The sequence below is a fragment of the Chenopodium quinoa genome, unplaced genomic scaffold (genome assembly GCF_001683475.1).
Source record: "Chenopodium quinoa cultivar QQ74 unplaced genomic scaffold, ASM168347v1, whole genome shotgun sequence".
Taxonomy (NCBI): domain Eukaryota; kingdom Viridiplantae; phylum Streptophyta; class Magnoliopsida; order Caryophyllales; family Amaranthaceae; genus Chenopodium; species Chenopodium quinoa.
This window is the reverse complement of record NW_018743697.1, coordinates 1,762,953-1,785,955: the sequence shown is the minus strand read 5'-3', so window position 1 is coordinate 1,785,955 and position 23,003 is coordinate 1,762,953. Positions and strand designations below refer to the sequence as shown.

General features: G+C 32.1%; 3 protein-coding genes across 5 annotated transcripts; 2 read left to right on the top strand and 1 right to left on the bottom strand.

Moving 5' to 3' along the window:
- The first annotated feature begins 1,316 nt into the window (after positions 1 to 1,316).
- LOC110684126 (11S globulin seed storage protein 2-like) lies at positions 1,317 to 3,778 on the top strand. Its single transcript, XM_021860536.1, has 3 exons — positions 1,317 to 1,791; positions 2,653 to 3,373; positions 3,473 to 3,778. The coding sequence occupies exons 1-3, from the start codon at positions 1,596 to 1,598 to the stop codon at positions 3,624 to 3,626; spliced, it is 1,071 nt and encodes a 356-aa protein (XP_021716228.1). The 5' UTR covers positions 1,317 to 1,595; the 3' UTR covers positions 3,627 to 3,778.
- A 423-nt stretch (positions 3,779 to 4,201) lies between these two features.
- LOC110684122 (monofunctional riboflavin biosynthesis protein RIBA 3, chloroplastic-like) lies at positions 4,202 to 7,237 on the top strand. Of its 3 annotated transcripts, none has more exons than XM_021860535.1 (7): positions 4,202 to 4,465; positions 4,771 to 4,852; positions 5,265 to 5,483; positions 5,611 to 5,936; positions 6,156 to 6,285; positions 6,373 to 6,669; positions 6,748 to 7,237. In XM_021860535.1, the coding sequence occupies exons 1-7, from the start codon at positions 4,410 to 4,412 to the stop codon at positions 7,021 to 7,023; spliced, it is 1,386 nt and encodes a 461-aa protein (XP_021716227.1). In that variant the 5' UTR covers positions 4,202 to 4,409; the 3' UTR covers positions 7,024 to 7,237. The 3 variants fall into 3 exon arrangements, with proteins under 3 accessions (XP_021716227.1, XP_021716225.1, XP_021716226.1); XM_021860533.1 differs by having other exon boundaries at positions 4,585 to 4,852; XM_021860534.1 differs by having other exon boundaries at positions 4,231 to 4,465; positions 4,585 to 4,852; positions 6,769 to 7,237.
- A 13,148-nt stretch (positions 7,238 to 20,385) lies between these two features.
- Positions 20,386 to 22,794, bottom strand: LOC110684121. Its single transcript, XM_021860532.1, has 2 exons — positions 22,203 to 22,794; positions 20,386 to 21,498 (listed from the first exon to the last, which is right to left on the bottom strand). The coding sequence occupies exons 1-2, from the start codon at positions 22,236 to 22,238 to the stop codon at positions 20,506 to 20,508; spliced, it is 1,029 nt and encodes a 342-aa protein (XP_021716224.1). The 5' UTR covers positions 22,239 to 22,794; the 3' UTR covers positions 20,386 to 20,505.
- Positions 22,795 to 23,003: the final 209 nt, after the last annotated feature.

The window sequence follows — 23,003 nt, the reverse complement described above, 5'->3', positions numbered from 1 at the left end:
TTGGCATGTTTTCCCACATGCACTCTCTCTATCTCTCTCCTAGTTGATATTTGTGTCAACCGCACCATTTTTTGCCCAAAGTCTTAATAAAGTGAATTTATGGTTTAGGGCAAACAATTAGGGACAGAGGGAATATTTTATAAAACAAGGAAATTAGAAGTTAAACTGCATTGAAAATAATCGTATGAGAACACGCCCTACATACTACGTAATTGTATTTCTATGATTTATCTTATGGTTTTCATTATCGTTATATGTCATTAATCCTAACTTATTTAAAATAATCCTTTTTAATTTTATCCAAAAAGTAGTAAAGAGTTTACCTTTTAAGTTGGAAAGTAAATATTGGATTATGTGTATAATTCACACCCAAAAAAATTAATAAATCACCATATAAGGCACATTATCCTCACTACTTTGCAAGTAAATGTGGACAAATCAAAGATTGTAGAATCACATATAAGATAAATTTATATTTTAATAATATAAAAGTTAAGACCTATTATTCGAGTATTACTTTTCCTCGTTCTAAATAATTTGTACGAGCAATTTCCTTGTTCTCAATGATTCTTTTTTCAATGGTAACTACATAATTTTAAATTAATACGAAGTAATAATTTATTCCCTCCATTTCATAATGTTAGTTGCATATGGAATCAATTACATAAAATAAGAAAACAAATATATTTGGAATCTATAACATTAAAATACAACAAATTTCATAATTAGTTTACCGTATTTAACTTTTTTGATTTTTCATTAGGAAAGCACAAGTCATAATTGTATAATTTAAGGTAAAAATTTCCTTACTTAGAGTCATGTCATCAATCCACAATCAATTAATTAAAAAAAAATCAAGTTATAAATGAAATATATTCAATATATATGGATAGTTTTTTTAAAACGCTCAAAATAGTATATGAGACTAAGGCCCTGTTTGATTCACCTTAATTTTGCTGAACAAAAATTATTTTTACTGAACTGAACTTATTTTTACTGAACTGAACTTAATTTTACTGAACTAAAATTATTTTTACTAAACTTAAATTATTTTTACTGAACTGAAATTATTTTTTACTGATTTTTTATTATAATTCTTCTTTAAGAAAACTGAATTTTACTGAATTGAACTTATTTTTACTGAACTGTACTTATTTTTACTGAACTAAAATTATTTTTAGTTAATATTATTTTTTTAAGGTGAAAAGAACAGGCGTTAACATTATGAAATTGAGGGATACCTTTTACAAATTGTTTATAAGTCTAAATTTGTAACAGCTGATTATTAAAAGTAGAAACCGATAAATTAAAGCAAATATTGACTCATAATAAGAATCAAATTACTCCAATTTGATTTTATCTAAAAAGTGTAAATCGTAAACATAATCCATTATTCTGTTTTATCAAAATTTCTTATTCCCATATTTATCTCTCCTAATCACCCTATAATTAATACTCCTATTTTTTTGCTATAAATACCCTTTAAAACCCACCTATTCTGTCACTCAATTCTAAAACAAAAACGTTCCTCAAAAAAAAAAGAAAAACCCTCAAAAAAAAAGTTTTGATTTTTCGATCAAAAAAACAGAGAAAAAATGGAGCTTGATTTGTCCCCAAAATTGTCAAAGAAGATCTATGGTGGTGAAGGAGGTTCCTACCATTCATGGAATCCTTCTGAACTTCCCATGCTTAAAGAAGGCAACATTGGAGCTGCTAAGCTTTCCCTTGAAAAATACGGATTTGCCCTTCCTCGTTATTCTGATTCATCTAAAGTTGCTTATGTTCTTCAAGGTATAATCTTTTTCAATCTTTATTAATTTACTTCTTTGATTTTTGATTTCTTTTTTTAAAAAATTTGATTTTGATGATTTATTATGATGTAATTTGGATTTGGGTTAGTGGGTGTCATGCATGTTGATTAATTTAAGTTGGAAATTCGATTTTGTGCATTATTTTATTATAGCCATTGTTAGAGTTAATTTGTATCGAAAGTCAATGCTTTTTTTGTTTTTGTTTAATATTTATGATTTTTGTATCAAACAACGAATTTATATTACTATAATAAATCTTATTTGAAGTTGATAAACTTTGTGGATTTCAATAATCGGTAAATTGTTTAGGGTTTTGTCGGGTTAAAATGATGATTATTCTTGAATCTTGATTGATTTCAATTAAAATAATGATTTTGGTTGATCGATCATTCAATATTTGAATAGTTAATGTTAAGAAACCCTTGAAAAGGATGTTTTTCCAAAGAAATATCGTGTGATCTTAATCGTTAGAATAGTTCGATGTTCGTTGACCATGATTTTGATTGATGGGTACTTTATACTTTCTTGCAATCATATGAAATACTATAAAAATCGGATGATTTCATCGTTAGAATAAACTCTAAAAAAACGGAGGGATGTTTTAATCGTGGCCTATTATTAAGGGAAGGTGTAATAATTTATACTTGTATTTGTTTAATAATTAACGTAAACACAGATTTATGCTCTGCACTCTCCCTTAGTCAATGGACAGTTGACTTTTTAAGGATTAGCTATCACATTTTCTTTTGTTTAATGTATTGTTTTATGAATGACCTGAACATGTTAACAAATAATTGTGGTTGATAAATCTTTCGTATATTGTGTTGTGATTGTGTTTTAGGTGAAGGAGTAGCTGGAATTGTCCTCCCTGAGCAGGAGGAGAAGGTGATTGCAATCAAGAAGGGAGATGCAATCGCGCTTCCTTTTGGTGTGGTCACCTGGTGGTACAACAAAGAGGACACTGAACTAACTGTCCTCTTCTTGGGTGAAACCTCTAAGGCTCACAAACGCGGTGAATTCACTGATTTCTTCCTGACCGGTACTAATGGAATCTTTACTGGATTCACACCCGAATTTGTTAGCAGGGCATGGGACTTGCCTGAAGATGTTGTCAAGACCCTTGTCAGTAACCAATCCTCTAAAGGCATTGTCAAGCTTAGCGAGTCCCACAAAATGCCTGAACCCAAGAAGGAACACCGTGATGGAATGGCATTGAACTGCGAGGAAGCTCCCTTGGATGTTGACATCAAGGGTGGTGGAAAGGTGGTCGTCTTGAACACCAAGAACTTGCCTTTGGTAGGTGAGGTAGGCCTTGGGGCTGACCTTGTTAGGCTCTATGGAAAAGCTATGTGCTCTCCAGGGTTCTCTTGTGACTCTGCCTACCAGGTGACTTACATCGTTAGAGGTAGTGGTCGAGTTCAAGTAGTCGGGGTTGATGGTAAGAGGGTGTTGGAGACCAGGATCACAGCAGGCAATCTGTTCATTGTGCCCCGGTTTTTTGTTGTTTCAAAGATTGCGGATGATGATGGCTTGGAGTGGTTTTCTATCATCTCTACTCCAAAGTAAGAAACAGAATCCTTTCTTTTGTATCAGTTGAGTTGCCTTTTGTTATTGAGACTCAAGATAGATTTTCTAACAACTATTTTTTTGTGTGTTTGCAGTCCTGTTTTTACACACTTAGCAGGGAAGACTTCAGTCTGGAAGGCATTATCGCCACAAGTGCTGGAAGCCGCCTTCAAGGTGCCTACTGAGATCGAGCAGCAATTCCGCTCAACAAGGACTTCTGATGAAATTTTCTTCCCCCCTCCAAATTAAGAAAATGAATGCTGAGTACGTACCAGCAATTGATACTATGGTTGGACTATTTGAATAAGCGATTTTCGCGTATAGGATGCTTGAGATTTTATTTAATTATGGATTCTGTTTTGAATGTTCAATGAGAATTTATAGATGGTTTTTTTAGTCAATTTTTGTGTTTGTTTTTTACTCTAATATGAAGTATACCAATTTATTCAATTTACATCTTTTTCTAAGAGAAAGGTTAATAAGGATTACTTAAATTCAATTTACAGCTAAACGACCTTGATCTCAGTACCATTGAAGGCATACCAGAATTTGACAATAAATCATACCATTACAAGATTACACTCTTTTACTCTTTATAACATGGGGGAGAACATACCATCAAGGCATCAATGTCTACTACGCATTAATATCAACTACAATAAGTTCAAATACAATAAGTTCCGTACTAGATTATTAAACCGCGAAATACAATACCTTCTTCTTGTAAATTCATCAAGGAAGAAATAAGTTCAAATAGTACCTAAATATGGGCGGATCAATATGATACTACTTCGTAAGTGGTTTATTTTTACAGTAGCATAATTTGGCAAAACAAACACATGACATTACCTTAGTAAATGAAGGAGACAAAACTCGATAGCTATTGACTATATCGTCCACTCCCAAACACACAAAACGCAATCCAAAACTAGAGGTTATAATTGAAAACAAAATATGTAAAACCATGAACTTGCCAAAGCTCTAGTTTAGCAACACATTCTTATTGGCTCTAAACTCATTCAACTCAACTTAATGGGCTCCATCCCCTGTACTCATCCTATATTTCCTCATATTTCCACTCGATCAAGGTATTATCATAGATTAATCTAAGTTCAAGCTTCATAATTTTTAGTCCCTTTTTATTTATTTTTAAGGCTAGCTAATAATTTTTATAATTTTCACACTTTAATTTTCCACTGAATTTCAGAATACCCAGATCCTTGTTCTTTAAGCACAATAAAAGATGGTGGAATTTGAGTTGCTGTGCTTCTAGCTTTGATGATCTGAGTTCATATAATTTGGAAAACCAAAATGGGTCTCTGAATAATAATTCAGCTTCTTTTGGCGCATTAGATGCTAAAATTAACTCAGAATCCATTGATTTTTTTGTTAGTGATGCTGAAGGTGATCCTGATTGCCCCACCAAAGGTTTTTCCTCTATTGATCAGGCTCTCATCACTCTTAAACAAGGAAAGGTTAAATTTTTTTACCCCACCAATTCATCATTCTGTTTTAATTCTTTACTTTTACCCATCATATATGTTTGTTGTAATAGCAAAATCTTGTACAAGACGGTCTCATATTCTAGGGGTGACTTATGGGTCGATTTGAATATTTACATCAATTAGTGTATGTTTGAACCTTTAGATGTAGTATCTGAACTTCTGAAGTGTCCAAGTATGATATCCTAGAATCCTAGATGGCTAAGAAAACATAGGATTTATGTAATTGTACTTGTATAAATATTCTTTATTGGTAACTTCTAGTATAACATAGCCAATTTACGTTACAAATTTGATTATTCCAATGGCAAGTGAAATTTTCATTAAGGATAAATTTGTGCATTTTCTAATATCCATGATGGTTAGTAACCTGTCAAACTACCAGTTTGTGATTGTCGTAGATGATGAAAATGAAGACGAAGGAAATCTAGTAATGGCAGCATCATTAGTCAGTCCCCAAGCCATGGCCTTCTTGGTCAAACATGGAACAGGAATCGTATCGGTAGGAATGAGGGGGGATGATCTTGTAAGACTAAAGCTTCCTCTAATGTCACCAGATAGCGAAAATGCAGATTCTGCTGCTCCTACTTTCACTGTCACTGTGGTATGTGTCTCAGATAGCCGGGAAGTTCTGCTTTTGCTTTAACTCTAGATTACAAGACATATAGAACCAAAATACGGAATGCATTATATTGTATGAGTACATAATTTAATTTGCTGTGAAATTTAAGGATGCTAAAGTGGGCACAACAACTGGTGTATCAGCTTCAGACAGGGCAAAAACAGTTGCTGCTCTTGCATCTCCGGACTCTAAACCCGGAGATTTCAGAAGGCCAGGTCATGTTTTCCCCCTCAAGTATAGAAATGGTGGGGTTCTAAGGAGAGCAGGACATACCGAAGCCTCTGTTGATTTAGTTATGTTGGCTGAATTAAGACCAGTTTCAGTTCTTTCGGCCATAATTGATCAAGATGATGGTTCACTAGCCTCTTTAACCACCTTGAGAAAACTATCTTTGGAGCACAACATTCCTATAGTCTCCATCACTGATTTGATTAGGTAAAATCTACAAAATCGTATATATATTAATAGCTGATCAAGGTTGATACGACCTGAACTGTCAACGAGTCAGGCCATAAAAGCCGCCAATATTGGGGTGTGGCCTAGCCAGCCCATGAGGCCATGATCAGCTCTTGTCATAGCTAATTCTTACATATTATCGAGTATTTTTCTGTAGGTGAGTACATTCTAGATTCATGTGTTTGTGATTGATACCAGATATAGAAGAAAAAGGGAAAGATTAGTAGAAAGAACTGTGGTTTCAAGGGTTCCAACAGATTGGGGACAATTTGATGCTTACTGCTATCACTCCAAGTTAGATGGAATTGAGCATGTAGCTTTTGTAAAGGTGTTAACTCGATGCTTATTGTTCTTCAAAAATCAATTCTAAATCCTACTTTAAGGCACTAAAATCTAATCTTTAATTTATGTATAGGGAGACATAGGAAATGGTCAAGACATCCTAGTAAGAGTTCATTCCGAGTGCTTAACAGGTGATGTATTTGGTTCTGCTCGATGTGATTGTGGGAACCAACTAGCTCTAGCAATGGAACTGATTGAGAAAGCGGAAAGAGGAGTTTTTCTTTATCTACGAGGCCATGAAGGGCGAGGAATTGGCTTAGGACATAAACTTCAAGCTTATAACTTGCAAGACCAAGGCCATGACACAGTTGAAGCCAACCTTGAACTAGGACTGGCTGCTGATGCGCGTGAATATGGTATTGGTGCACAGGTAGTTTTCCATGCTAATTGCAATTTTTTCTGTAACAAGTAGCAAATATGTTTATATATATTCAACTTTGAATCTTAGGTTTGCAAATTTCACTGTCAGATTCTGAGGGATATTGGGGTTCGAACCATGAGGCTGATGACCAACAATCCGGCAAAATTCACTGGCTTGAAGGGTTATGGCTTGGCTGTGGTAGGAAGAGTTCCTGTCTTAACACCTATAACTAGTGAAAATAGAAGGTACTTGGAAACCAAACGTGTTAAGATGGGGCATATGTATGGATCTAATGTACAAGAATCATCGGCGGGTTTCATTGATTCGTCGGATACACAAGAGAGTGAAGAAGAAAAAGGTTGAAATTTTTAGTACATATTCCTTCTAAACATACCATATTTTTTTTTTTTTTTTATCAAAACAGTTTAATCTTTTCATTATAGGAGAAAAGGTTTACTTGTATTATTCTTTTGCAAATTAAATACAACTAAAATTACACAAGCAAGTACAGTACATGAAAATAGCTTGTACAAAGATCATATTCCGGATTCTGAATGATAATGATAATTTTGTCTCATTGTTTTATAGCCCATTATCATTGTTTTTTGGCCCATTATCATTGTTTTAGGCCCATTTTCGATTTCAAGCCATAAATACATCTGAGGCCCATCTACTAAGGGCACAAATTTGATCACAATCTATCTTTAACATTGTAAGTTGAATTGGTAACAACATAGATGTGTTATGGAGAAGGAAGTAAAGAGGCAACATTGCAACATAAATATTCTTCATTGGAGATCTGAAACCTCAATTGCGACTCCTCTACTCGCTCCACAAACAGCTACGGAGTAGTATTGAACAAGGAACTCAGGAAATAATGAGGCAATTTTGCTCTTAATTTGTTATGCTGTGTATCAAATACATGAACAATCGTACTAACCTTAAAGTAAAACACTACTATCCATAAATTAATCAAAATAATTATCTTCTATCTAATACTTGATAATTATTACCCAACTACAATAGTTGGGTAGCCATTATATTTCAAAGTCATGATATCAATTGAGGAGTGAGGGATGGAGGGATGGTTGGTCCCTCCATCCCCCCCATGTGATGGGCGTTCGACTCCTCACAGCCCCACTCCTGAGATAGAATGGGGCCCCTCCCCGTAGTTTACCGGTCAAAAAAAAAAAATACTCGATAATTATTATATGAGCCGGGGAGCAAATATAAGAGTATACAAATTAATGCTAAAAAAAGTTTATTCCAATTAATTGAAAAATAAAGATTGTGAATAATAACAATAACAATTTAATAGTCATTCTAATTAGAATATTCACTAAATCAATTTAACTACGAATTACTCTACTTAAACTTTAAAAAAAAATAGCAAATAAAAAATTCAAATTATTAATTAGTACTCTAAAGTCTCATGGTGTTGTGGTCGCTTGCTCATTGAAACAGGCACAGGAGGAAGTAGTTGTGGATCATACGCTAGTTGCGGCGGGTTCGACCACTCGGGCAGTGGTCCGGCCACCAAAAGAGAGTCAAGAGTAGGACCCGCCTCAATCACTGACTGTAGAAGCTTCCCTTTCTCAGGTTTAGTCTTCCCTTGTGCTAAATTGTCCAACACACTTGCATCATAACTTGAGTTAGTACATTTCATTAGGTTATCAGGATTACCCAAGTAGCTTACGTCGGATGAAGAACCTACGTCGAAGAATGAATCCATGGACGATGATGAGGTAGTCATGCTCGAGTTGACCTTATTAGCCGAGAGGTTGGCATTGTTATTAACCATCATCAAGGGACTTTGAGAAGACATGGTAGGAAAATTTGTTGTGTTGTTAGGGTTAAGGTGATTTGTACCAAATTGTTGTTGATGTGTTGGTAAAGTGATTGGCGGGTTAGAGGTAAGGTTGCATATATTTGAATTAGTCTGGACTTGACCAATAACAAAGCCTTGATTTGTTGGTAGGGTAATAGACGGGTTAGAAGTAAGGTTGCATGCATTTGAATCAGTCTGGACTTGACCAACAACAGAACCTATATTAGTTTGTTCTTGTTTATTTGGTAAACTTGTGTACGTGTTTGTTGTTGTTGTCGTTGGCAATGAACAAGCGCAAGGTTTATTATAACCCTTGACCATCGAAAGTGTACGCAATTGGTGTTTTAATTCATCTCTTTCCTTGTAGGCAAATTCCAAAAGATAAATCAGTTTCTTGACATTCTCCATGTTAAGTTTTTCCTTTTCAATTTTTTCTCTTCTTGCCTGTTCTAGTTCTTTCGTCACACGTAGTAGCTGCATCCTTAGATCGCTCTCGGTCTGCAAATCAATCGTACATAAGAAAATTCAGCACATACAGTATCATAGGTTATAACATTATTGTAACATTAATCCTCTGTTTCCTCTGTTTCTCAGTGTGGAAAATAAGACTAGAGAGTACATTTTTTTTTTTTAACGAACATATTAAATGTACGTACATGTTATTCTAAAGTTAGGAGAAAGATTAAATCAACAGTATGATAAACCTTATCAAATTACAAGTCCCTTCCAAGTCAAAAAAACAAACAAAATAAAAATGATTGTTATTTTTTGAATGATGGTATAAAGTTTGGAAAATAGTCAGCCGGCCGCCATACATGATACACTGTTTTATTGTACTAACACTAGATAATTACACATTTACACCTAGCTAGAACATTCTCTGCATCAAGTACAAGTATTCATAAACGAAAGCGAATCAAATTAATTTCAATGCTAGAACATCCTAGCAATCTAGAATTCTAGGTACATTGCTCCATTACCAACCTTCCATAAGGTTGTTTAATGTCCTTGGGTTGGGATCTGCTTGTTCCCGACCCATGGATAACTAACTACTAAAGAAACAAGCGATTGAATCAATGTAAGGAAGAAAAAAAAAGTGCTTGATAAACAAACCTCGTCAAAATTCCACAAAAAAGTTAAATCTTCCACATTCTCCAAGTTATCCATGATCTTATTCTAAGCTTTTTTGTGAATGTAGTAGTAGGAAGTTTAGAGAAATAAAAAAGGAGAGAAATTATAATGTAAGAGAATTAGATATTGGTGAACTGTAAGAAATTTATAATACTTATATAGTTGAAGACTTTATAATATAAAGACAATAAATGGACGGTGAGTTTAAGAATTTGATGATCCTATCCATATAATTTAAGAGGATAGAGCAAAAAAAAAGGGGGGGGGGGGGCAGGGGCGGAACTAGCATGGGTTCAAGTGGGTTCATTGAACCCACTGATTTTTTGAAAAAAATTAAAAAAAAATTTTAAAAAAAAATTAAAATAGGTTTAAATAGAATATTTGTGTAATATATGATAAAAAGTAAAGCTGTAGCCCAGTGGTTATTTTTAGCTCCCATCACACAAGAGTTGTGGGTTCAAAATCCATAACTCACACTTTTTTTTTTTAATTTCATTTTCTGTTTTCCTAACACTGAAGAATGAAACCTTTCCTCTTCCAGTCTTCCTCATTCCCCCAAATTGAAAAACCCTAACCTCTTCCTCCTTCTCTTCCCGTTCTTCCTCTCTCTCTTCTCTTTCGTCCTCCTTTTCTTGCAACCCACCGGCGCAAATGCAGGCTGAGTACTAGCCAAGGCTCGAAGCTGCGAAGCGAAGCAGACCCACAGGCCACAACCACTCAACCCAGTGGCGGACTGGCGGAAGTCAGCAAGTCACAGTCACAGCCCGACATCCGTGTGCCCGTGTCTACTCGTCTAGGACTCTAGGTAAGTGAATTTGGGGATTTATTTTTGGCTAATGTAATTTACTTCTCAATTTGGGGATTTTTTTTGTGATATTTTGAATAGCTTTTTGATATTGTAAATGGTGGAAAATGCAACTTTCAGAGTTTCAGTGATGTTGTTTCTCTTTGTTTCGATGTTTTACCTTGCTGATTTTTCTCAAGCCCTCAAGGTAATTTGTTTTGGCTTTTAACTTTTTAAGCTATTTTATGAACTTTGATTTGGAATTTGTTTGAATTTGGTGTTATCTTTTGTTTGTTTGTTGGATTGGATGGATTATGGATGTTGGATTAATCTTGGGATTTGTCATTTGTGCTGAATTTTGTTGTTTAGTACTAATGGTGGTCTAATAGAAGTAATAGTAGGTTGCTTCTATTATTAATTTGGTGATGCTAAATTAATTTTGAATAGCTTTTTGATATCGTAGGGTATTCATGAGCTTTCTATGATGCTTGTTGAAACAAATAAGCATACTACTTACAAAAGTTTACTTGCTTATAAGACTAGCATTGATCCTTCCGGTTGCAACTGCAAGCGTGGAACAAGTGTTTTAATCAATGACATACGTAAAAAATAAGTTGCGAAATAGTATGGGTGATCAATTATTGAATGATAATTTAGTCACTTTTCTTAAGAGAGATTTATTTTCAAGAGTTAGTGATGATGATGTATTGGAACACTTTCAAAGTATGAAGACTCGAAGAATGCTTCTGTAATCTTTTTTTTTTTTTTTTTTCTTTTCATTTACCTATGTGTAATCTATTTGTAATCCATATTTTGAACTTATTTATGTACTGAATATTTAATTATTATATTTTTTTTCTTTTGTTAATTACGATTTCAAATTTCCGAAGTTTCGAACCCACACTTCGAAAATCCTGGTGACGCCACTGGGGGCAAATAATTTTATCAATAGAAACTAGCTTTTAAAATTTCCATAAAATTAAGATTTTCTATGGTAGAATCCTGTTAATTTACCATAAAGGCATAAATAGTTCCTTGCTATTACTTAAATATTTGACTAATTTCCTTGTTTTGATGTGATCAACTTTTTATTTTCACTTTCTTTCTAAAAAGGATTTTTCATTCCAGCTAATTATTTCTGTCACGCGTTTTTTATAAAATTTTCTTAATAGTTGAAATTTTTTGCATGTAATTGTTCTTTACTTGCATGATCTTTGAGGATTTTGAGTAGTACGTACTAAAGAAATTGAGAGATTTGCTGCCATTTTGAGGGTTTTCTTTTTTGTAATATTTTCTAAAAAAAAAAATAGAGGACTTTCCTGAAAATTGTACAAGGGTTTTTTTTTTTTTTTTTTCCTTCTTTTTTTTCTTTCTTGACAATTACAATGGGCTAATTAGTATGGGCCTGTTCTTATACGATTATTTTCAATTCAGTTTAGCTCAGCTCTAATAAGTTCAATTCAGCTCCTAATTTCCTTCTTTTACAAAATATTTATTTCAGTTCAGTTCTCAGTTTAGCTCTAATAATAAGTTCAGTTTAGATACCATAAATACTCTTTTTGTAAAAAATAGGCACCGAGTATATCATTCTATTATTCTAACCTTATTTAGCAAATATGAAGTACATACCTTCTTCTTTTTTTTTCTTCAATTTGAGCAAAGTAGTACGCCTTGTGCAAGTAAATTAAAAGCGTAAAAATTTTGACACAGTCTCACCGTCTAAAGGCCTTTTCCCATTGACTGAACTGAACTAAAATGAATATTTTATAAGAAAAGGAAATTAGAAGCTGAACTGAAATGAAATGAACTGAGCTGAGCTGAACTGAACTGAACTGAAAATAAACGTATGAGAACAGACCCTAAATATCATATGTTGTAAATTAAATAAAATACTCCTATTCATTAATCTAGAAGGACGTACGAAGTAGATTTTATTTTCAATTGATTTTAAATGTGGCCAAGGTTAATCCTCTAATAAAATGTTAATGGCATAAAGATACATAAATTACAGACGTAATACATACTGCACAGAATATTAACCTTATTGAATCGCTCTAACTTTTTATGGAAATGTAGGTGATGTTAATTATGATCCTATCTATCAAAGTGATGGTGAGAAGAAAGGGCAAAAAAGGGGGGGACATGTAATAATAATTATATACGAGTTACAGAATCCAGTTAGATTGCCTTAATTATTCCAAGCTCTCACTTTACAAGTTTACATAACTAATATTCCTTCATTGATAGATGTGATCCACCTTTTCCTTCATTACTAAAAGGTTTTCCATCCTAGCTTAGCTTGTTAGCTTGTAATTATCTTTACTAATTACTATTACGCGTTTTCTCACCTATATCCTTATTCCTTTCCATAAAGTTAAAATTTGCATGTAATTAATTAGCCATCATCATTATAGAATATAACAAATAATTGATAAGCAGCCAAATTTTTGATCCATTCATTGGTAAGGACTAAGGAGTATGTATTTTATCCAAAAATTAGCTTTGAGGGCTATTGTAATGGATTGAGCATGTAATTTTCTTTTAAAAAAATTACGGAGAACTACATTTGCATATTACGAAGTAAGAATGACATCTTATGAAGTAACATAAACTCAAAACAAAAATTGTTCTTTTTTTTAAATAAGAGAGCGCGTCACTTGAAATTTATTACTCTGTATTATATTTTACGGTACAAACTTCTTGTTACGGACTACAGAGTAATGAGATATTGGATGCAAGTTCATACTGCATGGCACGCATATTTTGGATATTATTCGTTCTCCTATCTTAATATAAGGATGTATAGCCATAATGTGGTTTTTTTTTTTTTTTGTGAAAATTGAATTTTTAATAAGATAAATGTCAATAAGTTTTGTCACTCAACTTTTCTTGTATAATTAAGCATACTATATACTAGTGCATAAAACATGATAAATGTCAATAATTAATTTTTATACAAGTATGTAGTATGCTATTGTCTACTATGGTTGATTACTTGATTCTTTATTAAACTGTTCGAAAAAATTGGTGATTCACAATTAATTTAAAATTAAAATAATGTGTTTGGAATAAAACCAAAAACCAATTCCCTAAAACTATATTGTGACAAAGACAATGAACGTGGACTGGGGAGAATTCCGTCGCAAAAATAGACTATTTTCTTTCTTAATACCCGACAAGTGCCTTACTTTAATTTACTTATTTAAATATTTTGATAGTAAGCACCTTATTAATAAATTAACTCACTTGCTTCAAACAATTACCATAAATTCAATCTCATCCGTTAGATTGATTATAATTTCATCAGCATATCGACTTATTGCGTCACCACCTCTTGATCGTACGTTCCACAAAGGCTTATAATTGTAAACTACAATTAAGTAACGTTTGTCTTTTGAAGTAACTTTTTTAGTGGTTGGCTTATGTTTCAAAGCATACAAATAAATCATTAATAATAAATTTAAAAAAAAAAATTGAAAATAAAATTTAATTAGTGCTTATATATACTTCATTTGTAATGGAATAATCTACAAATTTATATGATGATTTTTTTTTTTTTTTTTTGAAGGAATGATGATTTATACTTCGTAGTTTGTAAGTTGTAATAATACAACATACTCCTTGTTATTGACTTTGTTGTATAAATATATAATTACATGGAGTAAGGAGTGTTATATACTCATACGTAGTATATATTCCTCTTTCTCTAAGCCCTAAACTAAGGGTGTACTGTCCATACATCATATCCATTATTTCCTTGTTCTTTGTTTATAAAATTATAATGCAAGTAAGTGCTTAATCCCCGACTAAAGAAAGTAAGAAAGTGTTTAATTGACCACTAATCATTATATTAATAAGCTCTTAAATTTTTCTATATTATCTATCGAGTATGTGATGTGATACGTTTGTCCCACATCGATCATCAAATGGAATTCTTTGTGATGGTTGATTTTCCACCTATCTCATTAATTTGACAATACAACTCGAGAGCTGATACACATACAACCATTGTATGTTGTCCCTACATACAACACCATTAGAAATTTGACACATCATCAGGAAAGGGGAGAAAATTAGAATTCAAATATAAATTGAACATAATGGAACTTGGAGCCATTATTCTAGCCAATAAAAACATGACAAATTAGAGTTGTATATAGGAACCACATACAACAATTGTATGTGTAGACTTTTACATACAAGTCTAGTTATTACTTGCCCAAATTATTAGTGTCTCTCAAAAGATCGTTACTAATATACTACTAATATGTGATGATTATTGATTAGCGTGCATATTAATTAGAGTCAAAGAGAGAGATGAAATTAAATCATACTTTTACTAATTCGTCATATAATTATTAGAATCAGTATTTAAAATTATAGGGTTTGTTCACTATCGTTAAACTTTCACTATTAATAAAAAAATGTTTGGAATTTTCTACATACACGTCATCTTTTAAGTTATACTTACATACTACTATACATTGTATATACATAATACATGCATGACGCATGTATTTTTTAATTTTGTTTTTAAAAATAGTATATTATATTTTTTTTTCTCCTACTTTTAAGTGTCTGGACAGAAAAAAAAAAAAAAAAAAAAAAAAGTACCATAACAACTAACAAGAATCCTTAAAGGTCGATGTTTGATCATATTAGGATTAATTTCATTTGGCAAAAAAATGCCTAGAGTTTGTAATAAATTGCTCACTTTGAAGTGGCTTATTAATTCAATTAATCTCTTAGGGTCTGTTCTCATTTACTGAACTCAGCTGAGCTGAATTGAACTGAATTGAGCTGAACTGAACTGAATTGAACTGAACTGAAATGAATATTTTATAAGAGAAGGAAATTAGGAGCTGAACTAAGCTGAACTGAACTGAGCTGAACTGAACTGAATTGAATTTCAACGTAAAAGAACATGCCCTTATTACATAGTACGAAATACATGCAAATACTTACTAAATGTCTCTCATTTTTTGCCTTATTTGGCTATTTACGATCTCTAAGGGCCTATAATATTCTCTTCACCTTATTTTCAGTTCGGTTTCATTTCAGTTCCAATCAATTCAGTTCAATTCAGTTCTTATCTTATTAAAATATTTCGTTCAGTTCATTTCAACTCCAATAAATTCAGTTCAATTCAGCTTAGTTCATGCAATTAGAACAGACTATAGGACTTGTGTGTTAAAAGATTATGGAGTATTATTTAACTCTATTTCCATACGCATAAAAGTTATAAAAATTTAATATTAATAAAATATACGATGAAACAAATCCAACAAGATTTAAAATGATTATATTATCCAAATTGAAAGTTTGACCCAATTACTCCGTAAATTAACGGAGCAAAAATTAATTAGAGATTAGGGGAGTAGTAACCAACTGAGCATAGTAGGCGTTAGCGGTTGGTCTTCAACTGTTAAGTAAGGGCCCTAGCTAGGTAGGCATACAAATATAGGCAGCGTAGGTGCAACTTTTTCTACTCGAAGTAAATCTTTATTAGATTAATTTATTATTAATAATAATTAAAGCACCAAAAATGGTCCAAAAAAGTAAAGACAGGCTCCACTTTCGTCCCCTTGGATCCCTTAAACGGGTAACGACTTTACCTGTCGGTTCAATCATAATATTTGATCAATTATATAATACAAATACGGTTGGGGTAAAAATCGTAAAATAATCACTTAATTAAAAGTTGCAATGAACATTTAAACTTTGGGGTAAAATTATAACCGATAAAGTTTAAGAGATTAGAACGACCAACCTTTGTTTTTTACCTTTTGATTTTATGCTTAAAGCCGTACCAAAAACTTTTATGAGTTGATCCAATAATGCCTTCATGTTGTTAGCTTTTAATGCTATAATAATAAGATATGATTACTTTCTTGTTACAACCACAAGTATAATCTTGTTCATGGAGTTTTCTTTTTGTAATAACTTTTAGCTTTTACTGTAATTATTTATCAAGAAAATAATTACGGAATAAAAGTTAAAACTAGAAGATAATTATGATAAGAGAATATTACTTGAGATTGGCCAAAGAAAATTAATCATAGTTGTTATTTATGTTCATATGCGTAATATTTTTTTAAAAAAACTTGATATTTATAAAATATACAATTAAATGAATCTAAATAGATCGCACATGACTATATTATTTCTTATCAATTAATTAAAATTTATAGTCAAACTTTTTAAATCTGACCCATAATCTAATTGCAATGGGACAAAAAAAAAAAAAAAAAAAAAAAAAAAGGGAACAAAGGAAGTAATTATTTGTTAAATTTTAAGATAATATGAAATGGGCCTAGACCATTCAAACGAGGAGGAGGAAAGTTTGGTCCACAAATAAGGCCAAAGAGGTTCTATATGAAAATCAATTGGTGATACCGTGATAGTATGAGTAACTCCTTTACCTTATAACGTGGATTGCGAGTGTCCAAGTTTGATCAATAATCCTCTTAGGGTCCTATTTTAGAAGAGACTCGCAGCCGGAGCCCTCTGATACTATGTTAAATTTCAAGATAATATGAAATGAGTTTGAGCAACTCAAACAAGGAGGTGGAGAGTTTAATCCACCATTATAAAAAGAAATTATTTATTTACTTTCTCTAATAATAATTTTTTTTTTTTGAAAGAATACTTTCTCTAATATAAAACACTCACAAATGAATTTGAGTTTAACATTATTTTAAAAGAAGCATATCTTTACCATGCACTCGTTTTAACAATTTTTATTGCACACAGCACACTCATCTTCTTAAAAAAAAGAAAAGGAAATTAAGTAACCTAATTCTAAATTTCTACTGGAGCAAATATTGAGAAAAATAAAATAATCATGTGACGATGTGAATAATCGAATTTGACCAAGAATAAAGCCTAATCCAAGACTATTAAGGTACCCGTCTCCTGTTGTGCGGCTGCACATGGGGTGGTATAGCCGTGTTAGCCATCCCAACTCCAAGTCTTGCAGCCTGCCTGTAGCTTGTAGCCTGAAGGGTCCCACTTTGTTGCACTTTCTAATGGGGCCCACCAATTTATGTAGGGTCTCTTCACATTTTATCGAACAATAAGGGTCAGCCACGTGTTCTTTATTTTCTCATTTTCTTTACATGACACGTGGCTTAAGGACCGTAGATTATGGCACATGCTAATGTATTATGTATTTGCTAGACCTAGACTATTAGCATTGGTAGATGGCACGTGCTTCTGCCTGATAGTAACATTCTACCTGTATAAGAATTTGAGTTGTATTCCTGAGATTATAGGAGTTGTAGAAGAGTTGGGTATGTTCTAAGTGACTGAACTTAATTGAATTGAGCTGAACTGAACTTATTAGTGATGAATTGAATTGAACTGAACTTATTAGAACTGAACTAAACTTATTAGAGCTAAACTGAGTTGAATTGAAATGAATATTTTATAAGAGATAGGAGCTGACCTGAACTGAACTGAACTGAACTTATTAGAGCTGAACTGAACTTATTAAAGCTGAACTGAACTAAACTTATTAGATCTGAACTGAACTGGACTTATTAGATCTGAACTGAACTTATTAAAACTGAACTGAACTGTAAATAATCATATCAGAACAAGCCCTACAAGTATTAGTGAAGGATTATAGAATGTAGGTAAAATAAATTGTTTTGTGGAACCGAAATCTTTTACAAGTCAATCTAATCGAATATTTGAACTAGACACTTTATAAGTGGGGGAAAAGATAAGGAAAACCTCTACCCTCAAAACGTTCTGATTGGGGATACAAAGTGAGTTTGTAAATACCTTTTATAGTACTCCATTTTAACGTCCATAAAAGGTATCTTACTATTGTACAACTAGTGTAATTCAAGCATAAAACTAAGGATAAACAATTCAGTCTTCTACAAAAAAAAAATTACTTGTAATTGGCACATGCATGAGCAAAATTGAGACGCAAAAAAGTAGTAAAAGCACACTACAACAAAAAAAAGTTCTAAACCAAAAAGGGGTAAAAAATAATAAGACAAAGGGAGGGAGCTCTAATATAATCTTGTAAACGAGCCTAATGTAATTGTAAAGTTAAAAGAGGTTTAACAAAAACGGTCGTAAATTAAGCCTATAATACTGATTAGAGTGATTACTTTAGACATACAAAGTATAAGACATATACTGGCCAAAGATGGAACTCGGAGAAGAAGTAGCACTTTTGTTCCCACATCGATCAAGTCAGACCAAACTCCAACTATCATCCTGACCAGTCAAACAGCTTTGAAACTACTAAATATATGGGTCTTTTTCTACTTTTATGACAAAAACTGGTCAAACATATTGCCCTAACTAAGGCTAACATATCATTTTCTCACTATCATATTTTTTTGCTATTACTACATGTAGCCATGTACTATTGTACTCCATATATAAACTTATAATAAATGCTTCTCCTATTTTGTAAAGAAGAGGATAGAAAGAACTCATCATGTTGTAATCAACATATACACAGTAGATAAAAATAACAACTGATAAGGTAAAATAATGTTAGATCATATTGCATTTTGCAACTCGATATTTAAAAGGAACACGTTGCAAGTATATAAAACAGTAGTGAAATTATTTTAAGAAGATTCTTATTATCCAAATGAAAATACAGAAGTATTGTAGAAGATTAGGAGTAGGAGTATAAAATTGTCAATGAAGTTGGGTGTGTAAGTAGGTCTACGACGGCAAGGAGAAAATGGAGCAAATAAACATTGTCGTTATATCTCTTTTTCTGTCTTTGCTCATAATATATTGCCACTAAAAGCCGGCCCTTTCAATTGGTCATGCAATATTGTGGGGTGTTTTTTTTTCTTATGTTTATGGAAAGATATTTTTCTATTATGACCCCACTTATAGTTCCAAACTAGCAAAATTAGTAGAAAAGAACAAAAAATATATATGTATTCCAACGGTCGAACCTACTATATTGAAACATGAATGAATGCATGATTCATGAGTTCAAATTTTTGTGAGAGTAAGGTCGATCCATGCACAACTTCTAGCTTAATGAGTTTGATTCCATGGGGTTTGATCGGAATATGACCGGAGTGATGTGCGTGCATATAAAATTGGGTTTTTTTTTTTTTTTTTTTGGTTACTCTATTCTAAATGACAAGAAATGTAAAGTTCGGTTTGGATTTGATTTATCGTTGATTTATAAAGATATTAGCAATTGAATGGGTAAATTGTGTTCAATTTAATGTATAACTTGTTGATGTGATGCTACAATGGATTTAATGGTCAAATATTGACAAAAAAAAAGGTGTGTTCGTTCTCTTTTGATCATGAAGGAGACTCATCACAAAGATAATTAAATTTTGTTAGTGTCAAAACACTAAATGGTCATATCTCAAAAGTGATGAATGTGTGAGTTTTAGACATGTTACAAGTGTTGGCGAGGCGTTTGTTTGACACCATCAAAGGTTATTGCTTTCATCATCATACCAAATTAGTTTTAAAGCCTTGGCATGAACATAACTTAAATAAACAAGATATTGCCTCATGCCTTAAGGTTCTTTACTACGTACGTACTTTAAAAATAAGGATATAATTAATCAATATAAATGTATATATATGGAGGTCAAGGATCAATAGACCATAATAATGTCATAGTATCAATGTTTCTATATAAAAACTTAGCAGTTTTAAAAATGGTAATCAAGCCTTTTGCTTATTTATATGAAATTACACGTATTAACGCAGGAATTAAAAGGACAAATATTATTAAGGATGTTGATGAGCTTGCATTATTATGAATTAAATATGGTCAAAGTTCATTAAAAAATGTTACTCCATAGTCCATAGGTTCAAAGTTAACTTAAGGCATAATATAAGACAATGCCAATTATACAAAAGAACCAAGAGCCTATATTATTTGCAAAATAATCAGGATGATTTTTCACTAAATAGTAAATACAAATAATCAAACAAGATTTCTATAGACCAAAATCACTAGTAATAATTAAGTCATTAAGCAACAATTCATCATTTATTTACAAAAAAGCAGTTCAGCCAAAATATACATAATAATTATAATAATAAAATAAATATTGGAAAAAAGAAAAAGAGTCAAAAATTATTTTCAAATTATTCTCTGCCTCTTAGGAATCTGACAATTAAATCCAACGTTAGGATTAATCATCATTCTACTACCAATCAAACAAGACCCAGATGATCCACTCCCAAAATCCAACATTGGACTTGTACAAATACCAAATGACCCACTAGAATTATTGTACAACTCTGAATTACCCACCCCTTTGACGACATAACTATTTGTAACATTATTAGGCATTATAATTTGCGGCGATACATTAGATGCTTGTGGTGGTTGAGACGGGCAAAATTTAGAACCTCCCGGAGATTGATTTATCACTACCCCACACCCTTTAAGGTTAACAGGAGGTATATGATGAGTCAATACACCTGGGGGGTTCCGCCATTGGGGAAGTGAACCGGCTACCATCAATGTCGAAAGAAGTGGTCCTGACTCGAGCACGGCCTGTAAGAGCTTCCCCTTTGGTGGGAGCGCTTTCCCCTTGGCTAAATTTGCAATGATCAATGATTCTTGGTCAATTTTTTTGGGAGTAGGTTTAGGAGAAAGAGTAGGAGGAGTACTAAAAACATTGTTACTCGAGTCCGGAGACGAAGCAGCTGGAGATGAAACAAGAGAGTGAGGATGGCTAAAATTGTTGTGATTGTTGGTAGTGTGAGTTTCTAAGGAAAAACTGCTTGAATCAGTTATGGTTGAGTTTGCTTTCGTCACGGCGAAATTGGCTAACAATAGAGGGCTATCAGGGGAGAAAGGAGGAGCCAAAAAGGCAGAGGAATTTGTAGTTGGAATAAAATGATCAATAGCATTGTTATTGTTGTTTGGTTTGTTAAATGCCATGATTTGTTGGACTTTTTGTAATTGAAATTTGGCTTCATCTCTTTCTTTGTAAGCTGTTTGTAAAAGCTGAAGCAATTTCTTGATTTGCTCATTGCTCTTCCTTATCTCTTCATTTGTCTCATTTTTTGTCATTTCTAACTCATATGTCTTGTATTCAAGCTTCTGTTTTAACTCAACAACACTCTGTAAAATCAAAGAAAAAAAAAGGGGCAAATTAGTAAAATAAATAATAATAAATTACATGAACAAATTATAAAAAAAAAGGGGGGATTTTTATGAAAAAAAACAAAAACCTTTTGTAAAGTTAGGGAGATGGGTAAATCAAAGGGACCCCATGAAAAAAGATTTAAAGTTCATTTTAGTAAAAAACTCAAATTTTTTTCCGTTATGAATTGGACATACAAAGTACATATAAAAAACAAAAAGAAAGAAATTAATTGTACTGTTGATCAGAATCCAAAGAACATGGACACATTTTATTTTTATTTTTCTCTTCATTTCACTGTAAAATGCCAATGTTTCACTATCACTGATCATCATCAATAGTACCTAGAGAAAACCCTTTTATTTAATTTTTTTTTTAAGTTTTTATTTAATTCATTTAATATTTAAGCTAACCACTGAAAATAATACAAGTAATTGATACTCCTAACCTATAATAATTTTGAATTAATTTAAATTACTGTAATAAATGCTTAATACTTCCGAATTTTATACAATGTCATGACAACACAAATTATCCAACATGAGAAAAATGAATCAATTCATTGAAATTTCAGAATATTAGACAATGAACCAGGCAATTAAAATAAAAAAGCTAAAAATTTCAGCAAAATGTCAAATTTAGTTAAAAAAAAAAAAACAGGGGAAATTGAAGAAAAACCCACCTCAGGAAAACTCCAGAAAGAATCAATGTCCTCCATTGTTGTATTGTTGATTATCTCTGCTAATAAGAGTTTAATTGTAATTAAGAGAGAGTTAATTAGAGAGAGAAAGTTGAAGAGAGAGAGAGAGAAAGTAGGGGATGGAGGATGGAGGATGGAGGATGGAGAAGATGATGAGTAATTTATAGAGCTGTGAAGTGTGAAAAGGGAAGGTGCAAATAAGGACAAAAAAGAAGGGGCGGATTTTATTTTAATTTATTATTTATTGAGTTAATAAAGGAAAGGAATAAATATTTTTAGATAGAATAATAATTTAAGGCGGGTTGGTCATGATTTTAAATAATTTCTAAATTTAATATGGTAAAACAGGGTAATTTTATATGGTAATTAATGTTTTATGGTAAATACATGTTTAAGAGTATGGTAAGCTAGACTAAGGTCTCCCCATTTTACGCAGTTTTGTCGAATTGTTAAATTTATTCACAAGCTAAGTCAGCATTTTTAAATTAATCCATCCATTTAATTAAGTTTGGACATGAATTTTTGAAATTTATTCTTTTTGGACATTAAGGACTTGTTCACATTTAGGCCCTGTTCTCTTCACCTTAAAAAAAATAATATTAAGTAAAAATAATTTCAGTTCAGTAAAAATAAATTCAGTTCAGTAAAATTAATTTCAGTTCAGTAAAAATAAGTTCAGTTCAGTAAAATTCAGTTTTCTTAAAGAAAAATTATAATAGAAAATCAGTAAAAATAATTTCAGTTCAGTAATAATAATTTAAGTTCAGTAAAAATAATTTCAGT

What these genes read in the sequence shown, in the direction of transcription:
- LOC110684121 (XM_021860532.1), bottom strand. Translation starts at nt 22,238, where the DNA reads ATGGAGGACATTGATTCTTTCTGGAGTTTTCCTGAG. An exon ending in CTTTCTGGAGTTTTCCTGAG is followed by an intron (nt 21,499 to 22,202) that starts GTGGGTTTTTCT and finishes TTGATTTTACAG; the next exon opens with AGTGTTGTTGAGTTAAAACA.
- LOC110684122 (XM_021860533.1), top strand. Translation starts at nt 4,410, where the DNA reads ATGGGCTCCATCCCCTGTACTCATCCTATATTTCCTCATATTTCCACT. An exon ending in CTACTTTCACTGTCACTGTG is followed by an intron (nt 5,484 to 5,610) that starts GTATGTGTCTCA and finishes GTGAAATTTAAG; the next exon opens with GATGCTAAAGTGGGCACAAC. An exon ending in AATATGGTATTGGTGCACAG is followed by an intron (nt 6,670 to 6,747) that starts GTAGTTTTCCAT and finishes TTTGAATCTTAG; the next exon opens with GTTTGCAAATTTCACTGTCA.
- LOC110684126 (XM_021860536.1), top strand. Translation starts at nt 1,596, where the DNA reads ATGGAGCTTGATTTGTCCCCAAAATTGTCAAAGAAGATCTATGGTGGT. An exon ending in AGTTGCTTATGTTCTTCAAG is followed by an intron (nt 1,792 to 2,652) that starts GTATAATCTTTT and finishes ATTGTGTTTTAG; the next exon opens with GTGAAGGAGTAGCTGGAATT. An exon ending in TCTATCATCTCTACTCCAAA is followed by an intron (nt 3,374 to 3,472) that starts GTAAGAAACAGA and finishes GTGTGTTTGCAG; the next exon opens with TCCTGTTTTTACACACTTAG.